Here is a 25,231-nt window from a genome sequence, read left to right on the forward strand (position 1 = left end):
GGAAACAGTGAGTGTAAAAAGCAAGTGGCAGAAAGCGACAGGCAGGCAGGGTGCACGCTGCATTTCACTGATTCTAAGCACCCCCCGCTCGCGACCACACACTTGAACATCTCTGAAATCAGATTTGGTTTTACAATCTGACATTTTATAGATAAAATAAGTAGTTTTTCTTTCTCAATAGTATGTAAGGTAATCGTGAGTCTTAAAAAGAAAATAAAAACGGGGCGGCTGTGTGGCCCCATGGAACATAGGACTCAGAATCTCAGCTCAGGTCATGATTTCACAAGTGGAGTTCGAGTCCCACGTCAAACCCTGCACTGACAGTACACAGCCTGCTTGGAATTCTGTGTCTCCTCCTCTTTCTCTCCCTGCTCCTCCCATGTATGCGTTCTCTCTCTCTCTCTCTCTCTCTCTCTCAAAAGTAAACTAACTTTTGAAAAACGTGGGGGAAAAAATCTTAGAATCGACACAATACAGCATGTGAACACACCCACACACATCCTACAGGTGCGTTTACGCGACTGTAAGTGCAAATAAAAAAATTTTTAAAAATAATAAAAACTTCAGAAGTCACATTAAAGGAAACTACCGGAGCCTCAGAGAACTGAAGCCTTACTTGCAATCTCTGATTCTTTCAAATCAAAGGAAAATGTGCGGAAGAATAAGCTCTTAACTGTTAAGAGGAGTTTCCCTCTTCTAGATACTTGTATGTACCCAAATTTTTTTTCAGCAAGAACAAACTCCTGCAATACTTGGAAAAAATAAATATTAAGAGAAGACAAAACTGCGACACCAATCTCATTTATTTAATAAAAATCAAAACCACTCCAGTAGCCCGCGGGCTGCCACCTGTCTTTGCTGCTGAGGAAACAGTATCGCTAGACAATCAGTACCAAGGAGTAACTTCCTCTAACGCTTTCTGAACCAGATTATCGGAGTTACATATTCACCAACTAACAATTCCCACCTAAAAATCTCTCAGAATGCTATTTCAGGGCGCCTGGGAAGCTCAGCTGGTTAAGTATCTGACTTGGTTTCAGCTCCGGTCATGATCTCAGGATTCATGGGTTCAAGCCCTGCATCAGGCTCTTTGCTGACAGTGCAGAGCCTGCTTGGGATTCTCTCTGCCCCTCCCTGACTTGTGAGCGTTCTCTCTCTCTCTCTCTCTCTCTCTCTCTAAATAAATAGAAGGTTTGTTTTTTAAAACCAAAAAGGAACTAATCTAACTATACCATTTTGAGCCTTATAAGAAGAAATGATGTGCTGGTGACTCAAGGTGCAGTGAGCCTGAGAACAGCAGGGAGCCTGAATTCTACAGAAGTGGTTGCTTTGACCAAATAAATGTAAATAAAGATAAAATCAGATGGAAACTTTATCCACTAGAAAGCCAAACACTTTTCCGATTAGTCATGTAATATAGTAATTTTCAAACACACATATACACACACACTCTCTCTCTCACTTGCTACAGGGAGAGGATTTGAAACTAACAGTCTAGGAGATATCAAAACCGTTTTTTCTAGCCTATGACTACTACTCAGTTATTCCAGTGGAGGGAGGGTCCATTTCTTACCAGGTAATGAGTTTACTCCTTTATTTCAAAGACTCAGCAGGGCAAATTAGGAGCCGGGAAAGGAGGGAGAGGATAAGTAAACAAGGAAACTGCAATAATTACTTAGCAAGTTGTTAGGCTAACCTCCTTCCCTGAAAAGTGACTCATCCACAGGCAGGGTGAGTTTCGGGATTTCTGAACGTTGTTTTAACACCCGCCCTTTTTACACCTGCCTGGCTCAAGTGGAGAAGCAAAGGGCTCTCGATCTCTGGTTTGTGAGTTTGAGCCCCAGGCTGGTTGTAGAGATCACTTAAAAAAATCTCACCAAAACAAACAAACAAAAGGAAACACATAGAAATGTCATCCTTCTGAAAGATTGGCTTACAGATTTTTTCTTTATTCGTCTTTTATTTTCCCAAATTTTCTTCAATATGCATAATGTATTTTCATATCACATACATGGATGCTTTTTTCTTTTTTAACAAACATTTGTAAAAATCCAGGCAACTTCTCTTTCAGCCTTTGGGACAAGGTAAACAGATCTATTATTCTCCCCTGAGGAAGAGCCAACACCCAGGAGGATGTGCAAATAACCCAGCAGGGCACCCACGTGGTGCTCTGCTCTCAAATTAAGATTTATTTAGTTTTCCAAGACAGAGGAGAATAATTTTCACCACTTTTGGTTCTACAGTCGTTAAAGACGCTTAACAGGAAAGCTATAACTACCATTAACTACAGAGAACAAACCTTGATGAAGCGCAAAGATCTCTAACGAGGACCACAGCCCTAAAGGAAAGCCCTGGTTCAGTCCTCCCAGAACGGAATAACACAGCCATGATCCGAGGCTCCTGCAGTCACACAGGTAATTATTACCCAGTTCTATTCAATTCTGGAACTCTGCTTTCTACGGCAACCAGAAAACAAACATAAATACGCTTAGAGAGAACCTGCAGAGCTACTCCTTGGGTACAAACGCATAAAGCGCAGCAGACCACGGCCACCTCCATCGCCCGAGGGGGCGTGGCCGCTGAGCGAGCCCTCGACTGAAAGGACTGAAAGAGATGGCCTGTTGGCATCTGTCCAGCAACCACTATTCTAAAAAGTTGATTTTCTATAAAACTGAAGATCAGTAAAAGCTGAAAAATCTGTTTTACCTCAAGGAGTCGAAAGCAGGGCCTGGCAAATTGGAAGAACCACGCCCACAGCTGTTTTTGTAAGAGCTGGGAGCTAAGAATGGCTTTGGTAAGTTCTATGGTTTGAAGTAAGTTCTATGCCCAACGTGGGGCTTGAACTCATGACCCTGAGATCAAGAGTTACGTCTCTACCGACTGAGCTGGCCAGGTGCCCCTGGCTTTTATGTTTTTTTAAGAGTTGTAAAGCAACAACAAAAAAAGCAAAAATAGAAAAACAAAAAAACAAAGGATATGAACACAGACCATATGTGGCCATTAAAGCCTAAAATACTATCTGAACCTTTAGCATTTTTTTTATGTTTATTTATTGAGAGAGACAGACAGACAAGACATTATGTGAGCAGGGGAGAGGCAAACAGAGAGGGGGACACAGAATCAGAAGTAGACTCCAGGCTCCAAGCTGTCAGCACAGAGCCGGATGCTGGGCTCAAACATATGAACCGTGAGATCATGACCTGAGCCGCAGTCGGACACTTAACTGACTGAGCCCCCGGGACGCCCCATATCTAGCCATTTTATAGGGAAAGTCTGCTGACTCCTGACTGGAGGAAGAAGTAAACTCAGAAGGCAAATGATTTCCAGGTTTTTTTTTTTAAATGTTTTATTTATTTCTAGGGGGGAGAGAGACTGCGTGAGCAGGGGAGGGTCAGAGAGACAGGGAGTCACAGAGTGAAACAGGCTCCAGGCTCTGAGCTGGCAGTCAGCACAGAGCCCGACGCGGGGCTCGAACCCACGAACTGCGAGATCATGACCTAAGCGAAAGTCGGACGCTTAACCGACTAAGCCACCCAGGCGCCCCTCCGGATATAATTTTTAAATTCCACTGTAACTAAAAGGAGAGAGAATATACTTATAAACTTCAAGCTAAACATGATGGATTAAACACACACCATTAGCTCTGATCCTCAATGAAAACCCACAATGAAAAGAAATAAGGCAGGCAATTTAGAGAACCCGAGGAGGGTTCAGGAGCCGAAGGCTCCAGGTTCCTGAGAAGCTGGAGTCCAGACGGAAACAGCAATGCTGCTCAGGGGGAGTAAGCAGGAGGCGCCCCTCCCTCCCACGGTGTCGGACAACCCCAGCAGGCAGGTAACTACCCGACCCCTACTTCAGCAGACGGCTGACCTTTACTGGAGACCCCGAACCACATGCGCTCCAGATGGGGGCCCCCAGGCTGGGGGTGAACTGAAGAACTAAAAACAGACGAGCTGCCCTCCTCAATGGCGAACAACTCCCACCCACCGTCCCTTCTCCTGCCCACTTCCTGAATGCTGACAGTGAAGTTCCTACATCCCAGGAAGGAGACAGGAGAATCTGCAGGAAAAACCGGCTCCAAAGAGAAAACCTACGATTCCTAATTGGAAAGATCCTGCCGTGTGAGGGCGCCCATGAAACATTGGCCTCAACACCCTAAATAACGGCTGCACTCACGGCTATGATTATTAAGTGTTCAACAGGAATGACTAAGATCACCAGACATTTGGGGAAGCTTCCAACATGGGAAAACACACACACTCGCGCGCACACGCGCACACGCACACACGCACACACACCCCTAAACTTTAATATCCTCAGAGACAGAAGCTAATGTGTCCAATAAACAAAACAAGGTACCACAAAGAACGACAATTTAGAGAATAAAAAGTCTTGGAAACAGGGGCGCCTGGGAGGCTCAGTCGGTAAAGCGGACTTGACCTGGCTTCAGCTCAGGTCATGATCTCGTGGTTCGTGGGTTCGAGCCCCGCATCAGGCTCCGTGCTGACAGCTAGCTCACAGCCTGGAGGCTGTTTCGGATTCTGTGTTTCCCTCTCTCTCTGACCCTCCCCTGCTCACGCTGTGTCTGTCCCTCTCTCTCAGAAATAAAGAAAACATTTAAAAAAAATTTTTCTAAAGCCTTGGAAATAGAAAATGTAAAAACAAATTTTAAAAAAATCTTCTGGGGAGCCTGGGTGGCTCAGTCGGTTAGGCATCCAACTTTGGCTCAGGTCATGATCTTGCAGGTGAGGAGTTCGAGCCCCATCGGGCTCTGTGCTGACAGCTCATAGCCTGGAGTCTACTTTGGATTCTATGTTTCCTTCTTTCTCTTCTTCCTCCCCTGCTTACACACACTCTCTCAAAAATAAACATTAAAAATTTTTTTTTTAATTTCATAGGCTGGAAAACAGAGTTGGGAATATCTCCTAAAAGACAGAAATGGAAAAGATAAGAGAATTAGAAGTTCAATTCAGAAGATCCAGTTATCTTTTTTTTTAATTTTTTAAATGTTTTTTATTTTTGAGAGAGAGAGAGAGAGAGAGAGACAGCATAAGTAGGGGAGGGTCAGAGAGAGAGGGAGACACAGAATCTGGAACAGGCTCCAGGCTCTGAGCTGTCAGCGCAGAGACCGACGCAGGGTTCAAACTCACGAACTGTGAGATCATGACCTGAGCCAAACTCAGTCACTTAACCGACTGAGCCCCCCAGGCGTCCTACTTTTCTCTGTTCTGTGGCAGTATAGGTAGCGCAATGTAACAAATTATTTCAATGCCCCTTCTAGCGTTTATCGATGAACTGAAACCATACAATCTATGAGCTGGAAAGGATATTAAGGATCAGTGACTGAATTGCACAACCAAAGCTCAAAACCCCTCGGCCCACAACCACGTGTCACCGGATACACAATATACACAACAGACAGCAGCAATGACCTGAAGTGAGGGAAGGAGAACTGCAGCTCCCTTCTGCATCAGAAGTTACCAGCTTAAACTAATAAAACTACCAACTATTTTATGGAAGTCTCCCGGTCACCGCAAAGAGAAAACCTGCAGCAGGCACACCAAAGATTAAGAAAGGGGACTCAGGGCACATCCACTCAGCAAGCGCTACCTTCTGCTTGAGCAGGTCCAGGCGATGGGAATCCTCTGTCCCAGGGCGCTTGATGCCATCGCTGCATACCTGGGATCCTTAGTTCTTCACTGAGTTGATCCCTCACATTTCTTTTGTTTTATTTATTTCGAGAGAGAGCAACCAAGTGTGTGCGACCAGGGGAGGGGCAGAAAGAGAGAGAAAGAGAGAGAGAGAGAGAGAGAGAGAGAGAGAGAGAATCCCAAGCAGGTTCCGTGCTGTCAGTGCAGAGCCTGCCGTGAGATCATCCCGTGAGCTGAGATCGAGGAGGAAGCCTAACTGTAGGAGCCACCCAGGCGCCTCGATCTCTCAAATTTCTATCCATAGGGTCTAGCTGCAGTTCTCAGCATTAAAGAAAACACACTTAACAGATAAGACCTTTCAAAAAAAACACAAAACAGCCAGTTTGCCCGCAGTTCTCTTCACTCTGGGCGAAACATCTGTAGCTAATTCCCCCACGCTTCCTAAAGATCTACATTTTATATCCCAGCTCTGTGAAGTACACAATAGGGACAAGTTACTAAACCTTTCTGAGCCTCAGTATTGTTATCAACAAAATGGAGTGACTTCTCCTTGGGGTTCTTGCGAGGGTTGGAAACCGTGTGTTCCCGTGTGCTGGTGGAGTGCCTGCACACAGCAAACGCAGACAGCAGCCATCAAGGTAATAACGGCAGGGATGTGACTTCCCACATTTGTACAAGCTGCTTTCCTCTGAAAGAGCCCCATTTGTCTGGAACCCTAACAGACGACGCCCCAAACAAAAAGCGTCATCCAGGGACCGTCAGATCTGTGCAGGAGAGAGCAGGACCTCTCTCTTGCGCCTCCCTAGATACCGTACTTGCACCAAACCAGCCCGAGATCACAACTGCTTGCTTTCTCGGCCCTATCACACGGCTGCTTCCCCAAGAATATACTCTGAGTAAAATTCACCTTTAAGAAATATTGAAGTTAAAACTACATCTCCTCATGTCAGACTGAGAAAACCCTGATTGAGAAGTTCCTAAGCTACTTACAAGAAGTGTAACTGCATGCAGTACTTCTGGGTCAACGAATACAAAACACTCTGGCAAGTGCCTGGAAGGTACCAAGTGCGTGACCGAACCTGACTCCTCCCCCGCAGTTAACCCAACATTCCGTGGTCAATTCTTGCTCATCCTTCCTCTTCAACATAAGCAGCCACCGAATACCAGCCACCAGGTACTCAGCTAAGAATTCATGTACATAATTCCCTATGATTTCCACAGCAACGCTGTGTGGTTTTTAAATTTTCTTTCATGTTGGGGCGCCTGGGTGGCTTAGTCGGTTAAGCGTCCGACTTTCACTTAGGTCATGATCTCGCGGTTCGTGGGTTCGAGCCCCGCATCGGGCTCTGTGCTGACTGCCAGCTCAGAGCCTGGAGCCTGTTTCAGCCTGTGACTCCCTCTCTCTCTGACCCTCCCCTGCTCACGCTGTCTCTCTCTCTCCTAGAAATAAATAAAACATTTAAAAAAAAAGTTTAAATTTTCTTTCATGTTTATTTTTGAGAAAGAGGGAGGGGCAGAGATGGAGAGACAGACTCTGAAGCAGGCTCCAGGCTCTGGAGCTGTCAGCACAGAGCCCAACGCGGGGCTCAAACCCACGAACCATGAGATCACAACCTGAGCCGAGGTCGGACGCTCAACTGACTGAGCCCCCCAGGCGCCCCAACACCTCTCTGAAGGAACAGGGTTTAAAAAACCGAGGGGCAGAACAAGAAAAAGTACCCTCAACAGTGCTGACCCAGAGCTCGACTCTCTTCATAGTAAGTCACAGAAGCCCTCATGCAGTGACCAGATAACAGTACAGTAGCCCTCCCTTCTCTGCAGGGGACACGCTTGCAGACCCCGCTGCGGATGCCTGGAACCACGGAGACGACTGGACTCTATATACAGTATGCTTTTTCCTATACAGAGACATCTGTCATAAAACTTAACTTATCAAATTAGACACGGAAAGAAAACAAAAGAATAATAAAATAAGGGGGGCGCCTGGGTGGCTCAGTTGGTTAAGCGTCCGACTTCGGCTCAGGTTGTGATCTCACAGTTCATGGGTTCGGGCCCCGCGTCGGGCTCTGTGCTGACAGCTCGGAGCCTGGAGCCTATTTCAGATTCTGTGTCTCCCTCTCTCTCTGACCCTCCCCTGCTCACACTGTCTCTCTCTCAGAAATAAATAAAACATTAAAAGAAAAAAAGAATAATAAAACAATTCTAACAAGACACCGTAATAAAAGCGATGTGAACATGGTCTAAAATACCCAACTGGCCCGTACTCACCCGTGGTGACGGGAGACGACTAAACGTGCATGCGAGGCATGAGGTGACGTGGGGTCACTGACATGGGAGCGGGGACGCGGCGACGCGGCATCAAGGCTACCACGACCTCCTGACGCTGCGTCAGGAAGATCACCTACTCCCGGACAGCAGCTGACCGGCACGGCGGGGACCACCGGTGAGTCCAGGGGGCACACTCGGTGGGAGCTCATCACGTGACACACTTACGAGCTGTGTGCTGCCCTGAATGTTAGTGAATAAAGGGGTGGCCTCCGGCGAACGCTGAATCAATTACGTTAAACGCACATACACGCATAAACGTACCCTTGATCTGTCTTCAAGTGAAGATTTCAGCTTGGCTCAAATTTTACAGGAACTGGCAAAGAAAACCAGACGCGTGAGAGGTATCACTGTTCTTGGTGGCCGTCGCTCCTTTCTCACAACTGTCTCATAGTTCTGTGCGTTCTCTCACACTATTACACACTTGTATCCAAAGGCAAAGACAATAAAGAAAGTAGGAAATATAAACTCAAAATGGAATAGACGTTCCATAGTCCTAATTAAAACTTCAATTATCGGGGCGCCTGGGTGGCTTAGTCGGTTGGGCGTCCGACTTTCGCTTAGGTCACGATCTTGCGGTTCGTGGGTTCGAGCCCCGCGTCAGGCTCTGTGCTGACTGCCAGCTCAGAGCCTGGAGCCTGTTTCAGCCTGTGACTCCCTCTCTCTCTGACTCTCCCCTGCTCACGCTTTCTCTCTCTCTCCAAGAAATAAATAAAAATCTTTAAAAAAAAAAAAAAACAAAACTTCAATTATCTGAGGCTAGGCCACTTACATCCAGGAGGCGTACACTAATTACACGGGCCACCAAAGGATGAATGACAGCCGTACATCACTGTAAACCCGTAATGGGGCTCTTCGTACGAGTTGTTGGCAACGTCTGTGTTTAAAGACAACAAAAGGAGACGGAACCTCTCAGCCCCTCCAGGCGACTGGCTGTCTGGGAGCGGGACGGTCAGAGCAGGTCAGGAGCCCCCTCCCCAGCGGCGCTAGCGGGAACGCAGTAACGCCTCCACGGCCGCCGGGCCCAAGACTGCGGCAAGTTCTTCCAAGTTCAATGACAGCTCTTACATATCGTCCCCTCAAAAACACGCCTGCCACACTCGCTCGCTCACACCCACACCCCTCGATTCCTAGGTCTGTCTACTGAAAAGGCCTAGAAAAATGGCCAATCCGGTAGCAGAGAGCACCCACTCCCAGCACCCTGATGACAGCTCTTCGAAGGCTGTTTCCCACTAACAGGAACCTCGTCCCCTCGGACAAGTGGCTAACTCCCGGTGAGGCAGGAAGTGTGTACGAATAATCTGGAATGTCTCACCACACCAGAGAGCAGGGAAGCTGTGAAAAACTACTAATCATGTCAAAGGAACTTACAAGCCAACTTGACAAGGCTCCCGCTTGCTAAGGACAGTAGTGAGCGTTGATAAGAGCTTGAAAAAAATAAATCAAATATGTTGAAAAGCATGAGTGCATGATGACATCAAAAAAAGTGTCACGTGTTGAGGCTGCTAGAGGAAGAACCCATTATTCTGAAAGTTAATAGAGGGAAAGATGCATGTTTCCTTTCCTATTTGAATTTGTGCTCCAAACCGAATAGCATATGAGGAAAATCAGACATTCCAATCCCTAATCAATTAACACATCCATTTGTGACTTACAAGAGTTTAAAAAGACCAAACAACCCAGTGAAGAAATGGGCAGAAGATATGAACAGACACTTCTCCAAAGAGGACATCCAGATGGCCAACAGACACATGAAACGATGTTCAGCATCCCTACTCATCAGGGAAATACAAATCAAAACCACACTGAGATACCACTTCACACCAGTCAGAGTGGCTAAAATGAGCAAATCAGAGAACTCTAGATGTTGGCAAGGATGTGGAGAAACGGGCACCCTCCTACACTGTGGGTGGAAATGTAAACTGGTGCAGCCCTTCTGGAAAACAGTGTGGACGTACCTCAGGAAACTAACAATAGAACTCCCCTATGACCCAGCAATAGCACTGCTAGGAATTTACCCAAGGGATACAGAAATGCTGATGCATAGGAGCACATGGACCCCAATGTTCACAGCAGCACTCTCCACAATAGCTAAAACATGGGAAGAGCCTAAGTGTCCATCAACGGACGAATGGATCAAGAAGATGTGGTTTATCTATACCATGGAATACTCCATGGCAATGAGAAACAATGAAATCTGGCCATGTGTAGCAACATGGATGGACCTAGAGGGTGTTATGCTGAGCGAAATAAGTCAGGCAGAGAAGGACAAATATCATAAGTTTGCACATATAGGAGGATTAGGAGAAACTTAACTGAGGAACAAGGGGGAGAAGAAGGGGGGAAATGGTGGGGGAAAGGGAGAGAGGCAAACCATGAGAGACTCTTGAATGCTGATAAAAACTAAGGACTGATGGATGTGGGGGGGAGGGGGGATGGGGATGGAGGAGGGCACTCGTGGGGATGAGCACTGGGTGTTATGTGGAAACTAATTTGACAATAAACTATTTGTAAAAATAATAATAATAATAATAACATAAAAAAAAAGACCATCACATTAGCTAAGTGCCCGCCTCCCAGAAGATCCGATCCTGTATTAGTGGCAATGGGACTTAGCACGTCAATATTCTTATGAGCACATTTACTTCTGTCCTTTGGAGGCAATTTTTGCCCCGTTACACTCAAAATCCCAAACCCGACGGCAGCGTTCTGTAGGAGCTCCCAGTACATGGCTCTCTCGCATGTCACCCCTCCAGGTACCCAGAGAGACCCCATGAACTGGTCACATGTAGAAAAGCCGTATCGGTCTTTATATTAGCCCTAAATATCTCCAGGCATATATATTTAAAAAGTTCACAAAATGTGATGAGGTAACAAGGTAGGTAATTCTGAGTATTGTCCTCAGCGCACCCTCAGAAAAAACAGGGTGTAGCCAGCCCGGCCCCTAACACCTGAGAGGCCTGGGCCAAGTTCCTCAACTAGGAAGCCAGATGATATCCTCACCCAAAGGTCTGCGGACGGTTCAACAAAATAACGTACACATACAGTTCTCAAAACGGCACCTGAAGTACAAGCGAACACCGGCTCAGTAACTGGTGGTAATGATTACTCGGCCATTTTAAATTGACGCAACCATCTACCAGCTTCGTGCAAGGAGGCAATGAAGTGTTCAAGAAGGAACAACTCACCCCCCAATACTCTAGAAACCAAACCACAACTCCTGGGTTAGCTCCATCCAAGGAGCATAAAGGCTACAACAGAGCCACCAGTATGGTGCTTCCCCAAAGTGCCACGGGTACCAGCTAAATGCTGCCAAGTTGTTACAGGGCAACTTTGCTCTACCCAGTGAAAACCTTCAATGGTTCCTCACTGTCCGCCAACAGAAAGGCTATTCACAATGGCATCCGGGTCCTTCCACGGGTCTGACACCAACGGGCCTTTTCAGCTCTGGGGCCATCCGACCCACTTCCTATGTACACTTCCCGTCACACGCCTTGTCCAGTCAGGGCTCTCAGCCTTCCCTCCTTTCTGGAATGGCGTCTGCTCCCCTCTTCCTTCCCACTGCTTTGGAATGTCCTGGGTGGGGTCTTTAACTCCTCCTTTGGACCCTAAGTTCCTTAACAGCAAAAGTGAACCTACTGCTCGTTTACAGCAGTGACCTAACATATAACTTAATCTGTGATAAGGATTTAACACTGTCTTAAGTTTGTTTATTTAATTATTTATTTCTAAGCTTATTTAAGTAATCTTGACACCCAGTGTGGGGCTCGAACTCACAATCCCATTATCAAGAAACACAGGTTCCACCAACTGAGCCAGCCGGGCTCCCCGACAAGATCTCAAGTTTAGATGGGAAGATACTGACTTATATTTGCCTGTATTTTCATCTATGATTTTATTTTCACCTGCATAAAATTAAGACAGTAGGTAGTTGACATAATGGGTCCAGTTACCAAGCTATGACCACAATGACAAGGATGGAATGAGAAACAGGGTCTGCGATTCCCAATCCAAGTTATATCTGTGCTCTCAAGGATATCCTACTTATTCCGCAGCGCAAGACAAAATGGACCGTCATTTCTAATTCTTGTTGAGATTCTGGCACAAAACCACAAAATAGCAATCTATTAGAAAGCGGTGCAGGGCATCTGAGTGGCTCAGTAGGTTGAAGTGTCTGACTTTGGCTCAGGTCATGGTCTCCCGGTTTGTGAGTTCGAGTCCTGACATCAGGCTCTCAGCTGTCCGTGCAGAGCCTGCTGTGGATCCTCTGTCTCCCTCCCTCTCTGCCCCTCCCCGACTCACCCTCTCCCTCTCAAAATTAAACAAACATTAAAAAAAAAAAGTTATTTATAGAAAATCTTGCAAAACTGATAAAAATGCCAAGCACCGCGCGCTGGAAAGTTTTACCCATCAAAACAGAGGCAGCAACACTTAACTCACTCATAATTCTGACTTTCAGATGCCCCCCACCAGGTGTCTCCTACCCCAACAGCCTCATCATTGCTGACTATGCCACACTCTCTGCAGAAAGGTAGCTTTACCAGCCACACGGCTTTCTCCCTTTAAGTATTTGAAAGATGCGTTGAGGGCTTAACTTAGGAACTGAATGCACCATACTATAGCTTTTTTCTCCAAGGTCACGGACAACTATGCCCCCAAATTACACATTCCCCCAGGACGCCTAGCACTCAACAAGCCCGTTAAAAGAATGTTGGCTTTAGACCAGATCTCAAATCAGAGATGTCAAATCTCATCTAACCCAGCTGTACACACACACACACACACACACACACACACACACACAGAAATTGAGTCTGGAAAAGTTAATAGAATAATAATGATAATGGTAAATAGAATCCGGGGCTTCCCGATCCCCAAAGCAATGCTAAAATTACTGCATGTTATATAGTGTTTTAAACTTACAGAGAAAATATTTCTAAGATTTTTAAATAAAACAGGTTCAGAAGATAAAGTTACCTTTATGTATTTTTTTTTCAGTCATGTGGAAAGGTAGGACTAACATTTGGCCCTTCCCTATTCTTAAATACCTTTGTGCTACAATATACTTGAAGCTTACTAATCACTGGAAAAGTCAGTTCCAAGAATAAAAATTTGAAGTAAAACGTAGTTATAGGAGTTGTACAGGAACCCCACCCCCACCCCCGATTTTATCTGAGCGGTAATCTGTCACCACCATAGAAAACACTAAATTCAAGCCAGTGACCTAAGGGTCAAGTGATCTGAAAGCCATTAGCCATTACCAATTCCCCAAGCGGGGCAGTGCATCGAGGGCTGAACTCCATGTGCAAGGACAATGAATATTTCAAGGGTAAACTTTTAAATAATAATAATTTTAAAAATGCAATGAGTGTAGAATAACCAAATGTCCTGGAAATGTCCTGGACTTCCATTAGTTTGCACAAAGTTTTGCTGAGCGAAAGCAAACAACTTCGGAATGCATCCCTCCACCGAACTTCACAACTTCAGCTACTCAAGCATGCAGGGTCCTCCCCAAGGAACTCCCTCTGGGAACAGTGTCATAAATACGCTGTTCTGGAATGTATGCGAAACCTAGCAACCACTTTTAAAGTTGCATTCTGCCCAGGACCCGCCCCACAAGGTCTAAATATCTCTAAGAGTCCAACTAGCAAGCGTTTCATCAGTCTTTCCCACTGAAAAGATCATGTGATTGGTATCATACCAGTGAATCACCCAATAGAGGAAAAAAAAAAACCCCACACACCACAATACCGTTCTAAAGCCAGAGACATCTTACAATCGGTTGTGTGAGAAACAGAGGGTACTTGTAGGCCTTAACGGAGAACTTTTGCACACGGCTTCCAAGGTACACTTTTAACCATCTAGAAGTTACTAGAACATCATGGGCACCCCTTCCCTTTAGAGGAGGACTAGCAGGAGGGACTTAAGGGTTATCAGCTTAAGGCTTCCTCCTCTGGCCACATGAGAACCGCCAAGGGAGCCAGTCCTCTTCGACGTGATGGTTCCCCAGAACGACTGGACAGGGAATGTACGGAACCGACGGAAAGATTTCCTCCTCCCCGGAACACGGGTAAAAATCGGGGGAACCTGATGTGCCAAGCCACAGGAAGCAAGAAAAGGAATACGACCATTAAAAAACAAAAACAAAAAAACCACCGCAAACAAAAAGCCATCCGAGGACCGTATCCTCTAGGAGAGAAAGGGCTCATTCTTCCACCCCGGCCCGTGGAAACCCGAGAAGCTAAATTCGGTAAAACGCCCCAGTCACCCCGGGGAGGCAGGACCAGGACCGCAGAAGCCAGGCTCCAGGCCCGTCGGAGCTGTATGACCCAGCGGCCCAGCGGGCGGGGACAAACTTCGGGGACCACCCCCCCCTCCGCCAAGGACGCAGCCTGCTCGGGTCGCCGCGGCCCCGTCACGCTCGGGCCCCGGCCGGACTCCGCGCGGCGGCCGAGGCAGGGGTGAGGCCGGGCCGGCTCACCTTTGAAGAAGCGCAGCGCCAGGCCGTACAGCTCCTCCAGGCCGAAGCCCCAGCGCTGCTCCAGCCGCCGCGCCTCCTCCGCCGCGCCCCCGGCCGCCGCCTCCCCGGGCTCCGGCTGCTGCCCTGCGGCGCCCGGCCCCCGGCCCGCCCCGGGGGGAGACGGCGGCGGCAGCGGCGGCGGCAGCAACGGGGCGCCCTCCGCGCCGGGCCGCTCCTCCGGGTCCGGGCTCAGCGTGAGGCCGTCGACCGAGACCTCGAGTCGCTCTGCGTTCAGCACCGCCGCCATCTCCGGCTGCTGCGCCTCCTCGGCGGGGACAGGCGGCGGCCACGTATCGACTTCCTGCTGACCTCTGACCCTCAGCGACGCCGGAACTTCCGCCGCTGAGAAGGATCTCCGGCTCCGCGAGGGGGGCTGAGTCCCGCGCCCCGCCCCTCCGCGACCCCCGGGGCCCCGGCGGCCCCGCCCCGTCCGGCGTCGGCCCCGCCCCTTCCCCGGCCCGCGTCCGCCCGCCCGCGTCGTCCTCCCGCGGGTGCTCCCGCGGGGCGGTCAGGGACCCGCGGGGTGCGGTGGCCGGGGACGGCGGGGCCAGCGGGGTCCGCGGGGCTCGGGTCGGAGGTGGTGGTGGAGGTCGTGGAGGGGCGGGGCCTACGGGGCTGGGGTCGTGGAGGGGCGGGGCCAAGGGGCGGGGCCTCACGGGCCGGAGTCACAGACTCGCGAGCGGGGGTGACCGCGGGCAGTCGCCCGACCTCCCGGTCAAGCCTCTTCCCGTATGCGGGGTCGCGTGCTTCCCAGAACCGCCCCCCACTCCACCTTGGTCTCTCCGCAAACCTAAGGAAGTGCTGGGCAAATTCCCTGTTTTTAAAGAGGAAACTGAGGCTGCAGAGAAATTCATGGGCTTCTGTGAGGTTGTAGTAAATTGGTAGACGCGCGTTCTGCAGGAACGGGAGCTCGGACAATTTGTGGGGCCCCTATTAAGAAAAAAATACCCAAGGGGCTCCTGGGGGACTCCGTTGATTAAGCATCGACTCTTGGTTTTGGCTCAGGTCACGATCTCCTAGCTGGTGAGTTCGAGCCTCCCGCTCTGTGCTGGCTGGCAGTATGGACCCTGCTTGGGATTCTCTTTCTCCCTCACCCTCCATCCCTCCTCCGGCTCATTCCCTCTGTCTCACTCTCTCACTCGGTCTCAAAGTAAGTAAACTTTAAAAGAAAGAACAGCAAACTCCTTTAAAAGATGTCTAAAATTATGCAGGTGAATATGTTTAGAAAGAGAAATCACACGGGCGCCTGGGTGGCTCAGTTGGTCAAGCTTTCGACTTCGGCTCAGATCTGATCTCGCGGTCAGTGGGTTCGAGCCCCGCATCAGGCTCTGTGTTGACAGCTCAGAGCCTGGAGCCTGCTTCGGATTCTGTGTCTCCCTCTCTCACTGCCCCTTCCCTGCTCACTCTCTTTCTCTCAAAAATAAATAAACGTTAAAAAAATATTAAAAAAAAGAAATCACAAATGACATTTTGAAAAGTCGTAAAAAGCCAGAAACATCACACACAACCATAAAATATTTATTAACTTCCTGACACACTTCTACAGGGTGTCCAAAAGTTCAGAAATACAATTGCTTTTTTTTTTAAAGATTGAAAATGCCCTTGGCAGCATTACATGTATTTAGCTCTCTGTCTAGACTTTATGGGCACCATGTATGATCATTTTCCCCACATATTCAGGCTGCGTACTTTCAATCACCTTTTCCTATGACATTTTGTAATAGTTTCTATTGCTGTAAAGAAAATAGAAAAGTCAGTCTTTTTCTCAGCATGGTGATCAAAAACTTTCATTGGGAGGGAAGGAAAAGTCAGAACAGAGAGGGAGACAAACCATAAGAGAGAGACTCTTAAAAACAGAACAAACTGAGAGCCGATGGGGCGGGGAAAATGGGCGATGGGCATTGAGGAGGGCACTTGTTGGGATAAAAACTAGGTGTCATATGTGATGAGTCCCCGGATTCTACTCCTGAAGCCAAGAGTACACTGTATGGCAACTAACTTGAGAATGAAAAATAAATAAATGTATTATCATTTATGTTTTAGTTTCCCAAGTCATTACTGTTAGTAGCGTGTATTTTTTGAAAGATTATTGTCAAGTTTTGGGAAAACCTGTATCGAGTTTCTCTCACATCTGAGCTATAATATTTCAGGGCTGTTTGTCGGCTTGAATGGCCATTTGGTGTATGGTTTTCGGTGAATTCCCAGTGTTCTTCAGAACAAGATTTGTCTGTTAAAACAGGATCTGATTTATCTGATCCATTATGATAAATAAAACATGTGACTTTAACTTCAGATAGATTCGCTGTAGTAAGAGTACAAGTTTATGTCTCATAAACGCAAGAGTTCTAATATGTTGGCCCTTTTGCGTGATTCTCATAAAAACAAAAATAAATATGGTGCGCTTATAATTGCATATATGACATTACTTAGATTCCTGATGACTGACAATGTCCATTTTAGATTAGGCTTTTTTTAATATATATCTTTTTTTTTTATGTTTTATTTATTTCTGAGAGAGAGAGAGAGAGAGAGAGAGACAGCATGAACAGGGGAGGGTCAGAGAGAGAGGGAGTCACAGACTCTGAAACAGGCTCCAGGCTCTGAGGTGGCAGTCAGCACAGAGCCCGACGCGGGGCTCGAACCCATGAACCGCGAGATCATGACCTTAGCCGAAGTCGGACGCTTAACCGACTGAGCCACCCAGGCGCCCCTAGGCTTCTTTTTTCTTTTTTAATGTTTTATGTGTTTTTGAGAGAGAGAGAGACAGTATGAGCAGGGGAGGGGCAGAGAGAGGGAGACACAGAATCGGAAGCAGGCTCCAAGCTCTGAGCTGTCAGCACAGAGCCAGACATGGGGCTCGAACCCACAAACTGCAAGATCATGACCTGAGCCAAAGTTGGACACTTAACCAACTGAACCACCCAGGCGCCCCTTATTATTATTTCTTTTTAATGTTTCTTATTTTGAGAGAGAGATTGAGTGCAAGCAGGGGAGAGGCATAGAGAAAGAGAGAGAATCTCAGGCCGACTCAACATTCGGTGAAGAGCCGATCTCGGGGCTGGAACCCATGAACCGTGAAATCACAACCTGAGCTGACACCAGGAGTTGGACGCTCAACTGACCAAGCCCCCCAGGCGCCCTGGTTAGGCATTTTAGATTAGCCATTGAGACACTTGATTCTTCTGCGGACAATTTTTTTCTCTGGGTGGTTGCAAGGATTCTCTATGGACCAGCTTCTCATTTCCTTTCACATCTTGTCCCCCCTCCCCCCCCCCGGCCCGTGTATTTTCTGTGCCAGGTGTCACAGAGCTCCTTTGCCCCCCCGGGCCCTGCACCTTTGTGACATAGCGCCGGCTGAGTAGGCACTGCGAGCCGTAGGTGTATTTCAGAAAGCCATTCCTCTACCCGCTGTGAGCAATGATTTAACAGGATTCAGAAATGACTGCCAGTCACATAAATGCATGCCGCTAAGCTCCAATTCAATGTAGCCCTTCCTCAGTCATTGTCCCCTCAACAGATCCCCCCCCAAAGCTCCCTTCCTGAGCCATCTAACACAGAGGAGTGACGGAAGGAAGTCAGGATGCAAAGAGACCGTGAACTTACACATCTTGTTTTAGAAACTTTGACAGGAACGTTGGACCAGGCGAAAACACTGCAACGGCCTCGGAAGGGCTTGGAAATGGGCTTCGTTAGTTCATGGTAAACCCTGGGAGCCGAGGTGGCTCAGTTGGTTAAGCGTCAGACTGCGGCTCAGGTCATGATCTCACGGTGTGTCGAGCCCCATGTCAGGCTCTGTGCTCAGAGCCTGGGGCCTGCTTCCGATTCTGTGTCTCCCTCTCTCTGCCCCTCCCCTGCTCACACTCTGTCTCTCTCTCTCTCTCTCTCAAAAAAATGAATAAACGTTAAAAAATTATTTTAAATAAATAAATACATTGGGGGTAATAATAGCACCCACGTCTTAGGCTGTTGAGAAGCCCGGATGTGTGAATACACGAAGGCACTAGGAAAGGGACCCTCGGGCATACAGTGTGCCTTCCATAAATTCGGGCCACTGGTCTGTATTTTCCATCACGACGCAGAAAGGCTGCACACCGGAGGCTCACAGGACAAAGCTCCCGACTCAATGTCTTTTGAGAGGCTTGCAAGGTTGGGCTTTACACTTGAATTGGTCGTTAGCGTTTTCAGATCCAGGCCTGGCACTGGAGTCAGACGACCGTGACCTAGAGGCTGCCTCCTTGAGGAGGGACAAATGCCCGAAGTTGGCAACAGTCTCCGCAGCCCATCGTGACGGACCCCCTCCGTGCTGTGTCTCACGGGCCTGCGCCTGGTGCGACTGATCACTGTACGCCAGCTCTATTTACCGTGTGTGCGCGGCCGCATTAGGCATTTATTCGGGCTGGTAAGGCCCTACGACAGAAGAAAGAATGGCATCCTGCCCGGAAGGTCTGAAGAGATCATTCCGGTTATCATTGTGCACGTTTACAGTTGAAGGATGGAGAGACGACATTCTGCAGAGAGGGGGTGCCGTTTGCTGACAGCCTGTGGGGTAAGAGAAGCAGGCATGTTTGGGTGGCCTTGGCCGGGGCAGAAGGTGCAAGGGGGAGGGGTGGCAGAGGGTGAGCCTGAGGATGTAGGCAGGGGCCAGAGGCTCAGGCACCTGCCAGGGGAGGGAACGGAAAGTGACTCGATCTGTCACGTTTTATATATTGTGACCTTAGACCCACTTTCTGGACCTCTGTCTCTTTCTCTGGAAAGTCAAAATTGTTTCTGGGGGCGCCCGGGGGGCTCAGCCGGTTGAACATTGGACTTCGGCTCTGGTCATGATCTCACAGTTCATGAGTTCAAGCCCCGCATGGGGCTCTGCACTGGCAGCATGGGGCCTGCTTGGGATTCTGTCTCTCTCTCTCTCTCTCTGCTCCTCCCTTGTCCACTCGCTCTCTCAAAATAAAGAAATAAACGTTTTAAAGTGTGTGTTTGTTTGTTTATTTATTTTTGAGGAACTGAGCGCAAGCAGGGGAGGGGCAGAGAGAGGGAGGCACAGAATCCGAAGCAGGTTCCAGGCTCTGAGCTGTCAGCACAGAGCCCGATGCGGGGCTTGAACCCACAAACCCTGAGATCATAACCTGAGCCGAAATTTGATGCCTAACCGACTGAGCCCTCCAGGCGCCCTGTGACCCTGTTTTAAAATTTTTTTTTAATGTTTTATTTATTTCAGAGAGAGAGAGAGAGGCAGCGTGAGCAGGAGAGGGTCAAAGAGAGAGGGAGACACAGAATCAGAAACAGGCTCCAGCCTCTGAGCTGTCAGCACAGAGCCCCATGCAGGGGTTCAAACTCACAAACTGTGAGATCCTGACCTGAGCCAAAGTCGGACGCTTAACCAACTGAGCCACCCGGGCGCCCCTGTGACCCTGTTTTAAATACCTGGACAGGTGAGATCTGATTTGTGTCCCTGCCATTACCATTCCTTTCTGGCTTTCACAGCCAAAACACTCTTAAGGGCAATGTCTATTATGAAGTTATGTATATTTGCTTAGGTTCAAAAGTTTACCGATTTTTAAATCGGTCTAATCAAAGGTTTATAAAAGTATGTGTTTTTAGGGGTGCCTGGATGGCTGAGTCAGTTGAACATCTGACTTTGCCTCAGGTCATGATCTCTCGGTTCGTGGGTTCGAGCCCTGCGTCGGACTCTGTGCTGACAGCTCAGAGCCTGGAGCCTGCTTCAGATTCTGTGTCTCCCTCTCTCTCTGCCCCTGCCCCACTCATGTTCTGTTTCTCTCTGTCTCAATAATAAATAAACATTAGGGGCACCTGGTGGCTCAGTCGGTTAAGCGACCGACTTCGGCTCAGGTCATGATCTCTCGGTTCATGGGTTCGAGCCCCTCATCGGGCTCTGTGCTGACAGCTCAGAGCCTGGAGCCTGTTTCGGATTCTGTGTCTCCCTCTCTCTCTGACCCTCCCCTGTTCGTGCTGTCTCTCTGTCAGAAATAAATAAAGCTTAAAATTTTTTTTTTAAAAAATAAACATTTTTTTAAAAAATATGCTCAGAGACTAACGCCTAAGCTTCAGGGCCCCTCAGCCCCACCTGCTGGCCGAATGTGGTAGCGCTGCCGAAGGTAGACTCCCTGGGCTCCTCTCCTCTGCGCACTCACCCCTGCGGCCCCAGCCTGTCGGCCCTGTGGCCGCCTCCTAGGTGGGCCAGGGGTTTGGGGGGATCGGTGTGGGGAACGGCCTCTGTGGCTCTGCTCAGAATAAAGGCAGCGGCTCCGCGCGCGGGGGCGGGGGAGGGAGGGGGCAAGACACTGTGCAGAGGACACTTCTCTGAACGAAGGATGTAGAACCCAAAAGTCCATCAGCCGTCCTGGAGGAAAGCCTGAATCATCTTTCCAGTCTCTCAGTAGAAGAGTGTTATCGCATGGAGAACAAGGGATATGCAGCCCCAAAAAATGTAGGAAGAAAAATAAGCCTAGAGATGTGTCAAGAAGTCAGGTAATACGAATAATCCTATTATTACCGTGTCATTTGAATTTTGTCCTACTACTCATTATTTTAACATTTTTTAAACATTTTTTTAACATTTGCGATTCATCGGGGTTTCATTTCTCTTTCTTTTTTTTTTTAAATTTTTTAATGTTTTATTTATTTCTGAGAGAGAGAGAGACAGCGTGAGCAGGGGAGGGTCAGAGAGAGAGGGGGAGACACAGAATCAGAAACAGGCTCCAGGCTCTGAGCTGTCAGCACAGAGCCCGAGGTGGGGCTCGAATCCACAAACCGTGAGATCATGACCTGAGCTGAAGTTGGACGCCCAACTGACTGAGCCACCCAGGCACCCCTTCATTTCTCTTTCTAAATAAACACTCTTTTCTGTACCTAATGGTCTATTCTTTGTCTTAAAGGACTCCCCTACAGGGGCACCTGGGGGGCTCATTCGGTTAAGCATCTGACTTGGTTTCAGCTCAGGTCATGGTCTCTCAGTTCGTGAGTTCGAGCCATGTGTCCGGCTCTGTGCTGACAGCATGGAGACTGCTTGGGATTCTCTCTCTCCCTCTCTCTGCCCTTCCCCTGCTCTCTTTCTCCCTCTCAAAAATAAATAAATAAACTTAAAAAAAACAAAAAAACAAACTCCCCTTCCTCCTATAATTGAATAAACTTCAAGCCCCATGAACTCTGGATGTGCTCACAGACCTGGCCCTGGCCCTGGCACACAGAAGATGCCCAGTCTAGGTTTGCTGAATGACTGAAAGAGCATGCACACGTCAAAGCAATGCAAGGAAATTATAGGAGACTGATATCAACTCACTAAGAGAAAGAACTTTCTAAAATTTGAACTGATCACTGAAAGAGGCCAAGACTAGCTAATGAACATGTAGGTGCAAAGAACTGGGCCAGGGCCTTCATACACAGTGTCTTATTTAAGCCTCACAAAAACTATTTGAGGGGCGCCTGTGTGGTTCAGTCCATTGAGTGTGGCTCTTGATTTCAGCTCAGGTCATGACCTCAAGCCCCAAGTTGGGCTCTCTCTGCCTTTCACCCGCTCTCCCTCTCTCTCTCTCTCTCTCTCAAAATAATTAAATAAACTAGGGGCGCCTGGGTGGCTCAGTCGGTTAAGCATCTGACTTCGGCTCAGGTCATGATCTCACAGTTCATGGGTTCCAGCCCCGCATCGGGCTCTGTGCTGACAGCTCAGAGCCTGGAGCCTGTTTCAGATTCTGTGTCTCCTTCTCTCTCTGACCCTCCCCTGCTCACGCTCTCTCTCTCTCTCAGAAATAAATAAAATGTTAAAAAATTTTTTTAAATAATTAAATAAACTTAAAAAAAAAAAAGGCTGTTTGGAATAAGTATCATTGTCCCTATTTTAAAATGAGGAAACTAGGGGATGCCTGGCTGGCTCGACTCGTAGACCATGTGACTTGTGATCTCAGGGTCATGAGTTTGAGCCCCATGCTGGGTGTACGGATTACTTACATAAATTAACATTTTACATCAATCAATCAATATGATGAGGAAACTAAGTCACGGAGCTTGTGGACGACCTTCCGGGTGCGGTCAGGTCTGTCCGACTCCTCACCCTGAAGGGCTAACAGCACCCCAGCCCTGCCGGGCCTGTCCCCCGGGGCCTTGGCAGCTGTGGGGCCCCTGCACTCGGCCTGTGCTGCCGGCACTACTAACACAGCTTCCCAGGGCTCCGGACGTCGCAGCCATGGAGCCCAAGGCACCACAAGCCATCCCTCCCCCTCCGCAGAGCAGATCGTGGGGATGTGTCCTTGCAAGGCCTTCGCTGTCCATAGACAACCCACTTCTGGGACCCTCCCCCGGGTAAACCACCCCCCCCCCATATTCACGATGTTCAGTTAATTTATTTCACACACACCATACCCCAGGCAATTCACGTGCTTTATCTCATTTATTTTTCTAAACCTCAGGAAGTAGGTATTATGAACCCATTTTACAGAAGAGGAAACAGAGGGCCAGGGAGATCTAGAATCATAGAACATTATTTGACGGAAAGGTGAGAGAGTATAGTACTAGGCACACTAGGCTCTAGAGCCGGTCTATGGAGTTCTGGAGCCCATTCACCCACCATCGTAGCTGTGTGATTTTGAGCACGTTAAATAACCACTCTGTGCCTCAGTGGCCACAGCTGCAAAATAATAATAATAGTACTTCCCCAGAATATGTGACACACATAACCACACTTAGAGTAGCAACTGTCACAATACATTCTCTATAAATGTCTGCTCTTTTATTATCACTTTTTTTTAAAGTTTTTTTTTTTTAATGTTTTATTTATTTCTAGGAGAGAGAGAGAGAGACAGCGTGAGCAGGGGAGGGTCAGAGAGAGAGGGAGTCACAGACTGAAACAGGCTCCAGGCTCTGAGCTGGCAGTCAGCACAGAGCCCGATGCGGGGCTTGAACCCACGAACCGCGAGATCATGACCCAAGCGAAAGTCGGACGCTTAACCAACTAAGCCCGTATTATCACTTTTTAAAAAATGTTTATTTATTTACTTTCAGACAGAGAGAGAGAATCTCAAGCTGGCTCTGAGCTGTCATCACAGGACCCCATGCGGGGCTTGAACTCACGAACCATGAGATCATGACCTGAGCTGAAATCAAGAGCCAGATGCTTAACCGACAGAGCCCCCCAGGCGCCCCTTATGATCACTGTTTTTATAGAATCCTCTCAGAGTCCTAAAGAAAAGCCATCAGGCAGAATTCTGCCTCCCAGATCGCCGCTGTGGACACAGGTTCTCTTCGTACGTGGGCATTGTTTCCTGACCATGCGCTCTCCTGGCCTGGCCCAGCAGAGACTGCTACTTGAGACAAAGCCCCCGCCACGGTCCCCCATTCCAATGGCTTGGCCTGGGGCTAGCCAGGTGAGGATGACTTTTTTTTTTTTTAGTAGATCTTTTTTTTAATGTTTTATTTATTTCTGAGAGAGAGAGAGAGAGAGAGAGAGACAGCGTGAGCAAGGGACGGTCAGAGAGAGAGGGAGATACAGAATCTGAAACAGGCTCCAGGCTCTGAGCTGGCTGTCAGCACAGAGCCCGACACGGGGCTCGAACCCACAAACCGTGAGTTCATGACCTGAGCCGAAGTCGGATGCTCAACGAACTGAGCCCCCCAGGTGCCCTGTGAGGACAACATTTGATTCTGGTCTCTTGGCCACGGGTACAGAGAGTGTCTCAAGGGGATGCCAAGATACAGGCTCAGGAATGCTTTTTATAACAATATTGTAATAGTTGGAAGTTTGAGCCCCACGTTGTGTGTAGAGAGTACTTAAAAATAAAATCTTAAAAAAAATAAAGATACCGTATATGAAAAAAGCTCTAAAATATAGTACTTACAGAGGCAAGGTGGAGAGTCATGTTTATAATACAGTTTTTCTGGGTTAAAATATTCACATAGCTGGGGTGCCTGGGGGGCTCAGCCGGTTAAGCTTCCAACTTCGGCTCAGGTCATGATCTCACAGCTCATGGGTTCAAGCCCCATGTCGGGCTCTGTGCTGACAGCTCAGAGCCTGCAGCCTGCTTCGGATTCTGTGTCTCCATCTCTCTCTGCTCCTTCCCCACTCATGCTCTCTCTCTCAAAGTAAACACTAAAAAAATAATAATCCTTTAAAATATCTCAAAAATTAATCCTTTTTTCAAAGCATATTGTAGGAATTTCTGAGGTGACAGCTGCTTCGGTACCATGACCCCCCCCCACCCCCGCAGGCGCCCAGCACAAAGTAGACACTTAGTAAACACTTAATCCATGAATGAGACATCTGGTGAATAGGTTCAAAGCATTTCTTTCTGATCTGTTTCCCTTCAGAGAACTTTTCCTGAATTAAATTCCCAGCTCTGTAGAGCTCAGCCCCTCAACCCCCTCCCCCCAAGATCTCTGAAGCGCAGGTTCAGTAACAAGGTTGTCTTACACGTCAGCTGCACAGCCTTCCTCTTCTGCCCCAAATTCAGCCATTTTCACACATTCATCTGAGAGACATTCATTGGTCACTTACTGCATGCACGGGACAGCACAAGAGGCTGATGTCAATTCCCCAAAGTATTTTCAGAGTTAAATTATTCATTCAACAAGTATTTATTGAATACTTGCAAGTTTTTCAGGTGCGGAAGCCAATGGGGTATGCAAGAAAGACGTGGTCCTCCTCTGATGGACCTTGAGGTCCGAGTGCCCTCAATCTCAACCTTACGAGACCCAACGTGTTTTCATAAAATGGATCATTTTTGGTATC

The 25,231-nt window shown here is 48.1% G+C and overlaps 1 protein-coding gene across 1 annotated transcript in view; it reads right to left on the minus strand.

Annotated features, from left to right (window-relative positions):
* ACBD3 (acyl-CoA binding domain containing 3) overlaps positions 1–14,794 on the minus strand; it is a 32,812-nt gene extending 18,018 nt beyond the window's left edge. Inside the window, exon 1 of the mRNA XM_039235806.1 lies at positions 14,458–14,794. Within this exon, the coding sequence (XP_039091737.1) occupies positions 14,458–14,743 (286 nt within the window). The 5' untranslated portion in view covers positions 14,744–14,794. The remainder of the gene's footprint in view (positions 1–14,457) is intronic.
* Between the last annotated feature and the right edge of the window lie 10,437 nt (positions 14,795–25,231).

Source organism: Hyaena hyaena, unplaced genomic scaffold (genome assembly GCF_003009895.1).
Source record: "Hyaena hyaena isolate Hyena2069 unplaced genomic scaffold, ASM300989v1 scaffold_103, whole genome shotgun sequence".
NCBI classification, from domain to species: Eukaryota; Metazoa; Chordata; class Mammalia; order Carnivora; family Hyaenidae; genus Hyaena; species Hyaena hyaena.